General features: G+C 35.0%; 1 protein-coding gene across 1 annotated transcript in view; it reads right to left on the reverse strand.

Annotated features, from left to right (window-relative positions):
* Positions 1-622, reverse strand: part of irf4l (interferon regulatory factor 4 like) — a 9,835-nt gene extending 9,213 nt beyond the window's left edge. The window contains exon 1 of the mRNA XM_056240518.1: positions 293-622. Coding sequence (XP_056096493.1) covers positions 293-610 — 318 coding nt within the window. The 5' untranslated portion in view covers positions 611-622. The remainder of the gene's footprint in view (positions 1-292) is intronic.
* Positions 623-2,133: the final 1,511 nt, after the last annotated feature.

The raw sequence follows: 2,133 nt of genomic DNA on the forward strand, positions 1-2,133 counted from the left end.
CATTATCAAACTAAAATATAGTACATTCCTTTCATTGAAATCTGTAATTTTTGACCGCCACGCGAAGAGCACCAGAGACCATGAATGTCATTGCATTATAAAATGTAAAATATCAAAACAAGTGGCATTTATTGCACACACAAAAAAAAGATGCAAAAACACAGTTTGTGATCAAAAACCTTTGATAAAAAAGACATTCCACACATTTATAGCAAAGCATGCATGTTTTATTATTTTGTTGCTTGCAAATACAGTGAGTGTTGAAATGTACCTATAATATGCGTAACATCACCTTGAAGAGCGCCGCGTCCTCGTCCCGGTTATAGTCCTGCTTCCCCGCGTGTTTCCACGGGATCCTGAAGGTGCTTCGCTCCCGGTCCTCCCACACTAACCCGGGATATTTCCCAGAATCCACCTGTTCAATCAGCCACTGACGCAGCTTCCCGTTCCCGGAGCTTCCCGACATCCTCAGGTGTGTGTGTGTGAGAACAGTGCGATAAAGCCGTGTTCTCCTCAGCTGTGTGTGTTCAGCAGAGATATGGTTTTGATAACTCGTGCAGTTCAGTTTTGAGATGCAGTATTTGCCTGTTTTTGGGTGGAGCATCTCCATCCTCCGGCAGATGTGAAGCTCAGACTCATGAAACTTACTTTTACTCGGTATTTTACTCTTGTTTTCCAGTACAAATATCTAAACATTCCTAAATCAAGACGTGTTTACTTGAAAAGCAAAAAATGCCTGAAGATATTAAGTCTTGCTAACTGAAAAATGCACGAGTTTGCATGTGCTTAAAATAAACGGGGTCTGAAAAATCATCTTAATTCAAAGAAAAACAAGATTTATTTTGATTATCCTAAGGGCATGTATTTGTTCTTGCTTTACAATTAAACTAATTTCATTTTTTAAGGATTTTTCAGGATTTTTTTGTTTTGCTTGATTTAAGAATGTTTAGATATTTGCACTGGAAAACAATAGAAAAATACTTAAATTGTTGCTATTGTATAGTTTATCCCTTAATTATTATTTTTTTGCATTATTGAATATGGAATAACATTAATCAGCTTTATGTCACTCTCAATCCAATATGCCTGAAAATATGAAGTCTCGCTAAATGAAAAATGGATCAGTTTGCATGTGCTTATAAATGTGGTCAGAAAAATAATAGTGAAAATTTATGTTTCTGACCCATATTGGCATGTATTTATTCTTTATTTAAGTTTAAACTAACTCCATTTTAATGCATTTTTCAGAAAACAAGATTAAATTTAAGTAATTTTGCTGCTTAAAATGTTTTTTTTTTGCACTGGAAAACAATAGAAAACACTGAGAAAGACTTCTACTAATCCTAATTCTTTTGCATTGTAGAATATGAATTAGCTTATGTCACTCTCAGGGTTTAACATTTGCCAGAAGCTGTGTGTTTCTGAATATGACAGATGATTATTGCTCAGACGTGACGTGACGGGAGCAGTTTAAAGCCACAAATTCCCCCAGTGTTAAATGACAGAGCAGTTTTAGTGCACCTGTGTGTGTGTCCGCGCTCCTCGTGTTATGACTGTCCTCTGGGACTTTATTACTCAGCAACACACACTCAATAACAGCGCGGTTATCTGCTCCTTTTGGGCACACACATTAATAGAAACGTTCATGCAATGTCTAATAATCCACACGTTTATATCCAATCAGACATCATTAGCACTCATGAACAAGCTGTTATGAATATATCAGGTCTAAAGGTGTTCACACTCTTGATAATGCCGGAATGACATCGCATTATTAAATGCATTGATGTTAAATATCAAAACAAGTGCATTTGTTGCACTAAAGAAGATGCAAAACACACTTTACAAACAATAAGAGACGTTGCTACAGTTTGAAATGATACTTGGTCTAACTAATGATATCCACACATTTATACGCTTGACTCATTTCAATTAACAGCATGTACTTGAAATGTTATTATTTTGTTGCTTTAAAATATAATTATAGTTATTATATGGGAATCCACTGATCAACAAGTTCTACAAGAAACTCGATTCAACTCAGAAATTCATATCTTGGATAGTATATACAAGCATTATTCGTGGAAATATAATTATCAGCTTAGACTGTATTTTTAATTGAATTTCATTTAA

Source organism: Rhinichthys klamathensis, unplaced genomic scaffold (assembly GCF_029890125.1).
Source record: "Rhinichthys klamathensis goyatoka isolate OS25496 unplaced genomic scaffold, OSU_Roscu_1.1 h1tg000602l_1, whole genome shotgun sequence".
Taxonomy (NCBI): Eukaryota; Metazoa; Chordata; class Actinopteri; order Cypriniformes; family Leuciscidae; genus Rhinichthys; species Rhinichthys klamathensis.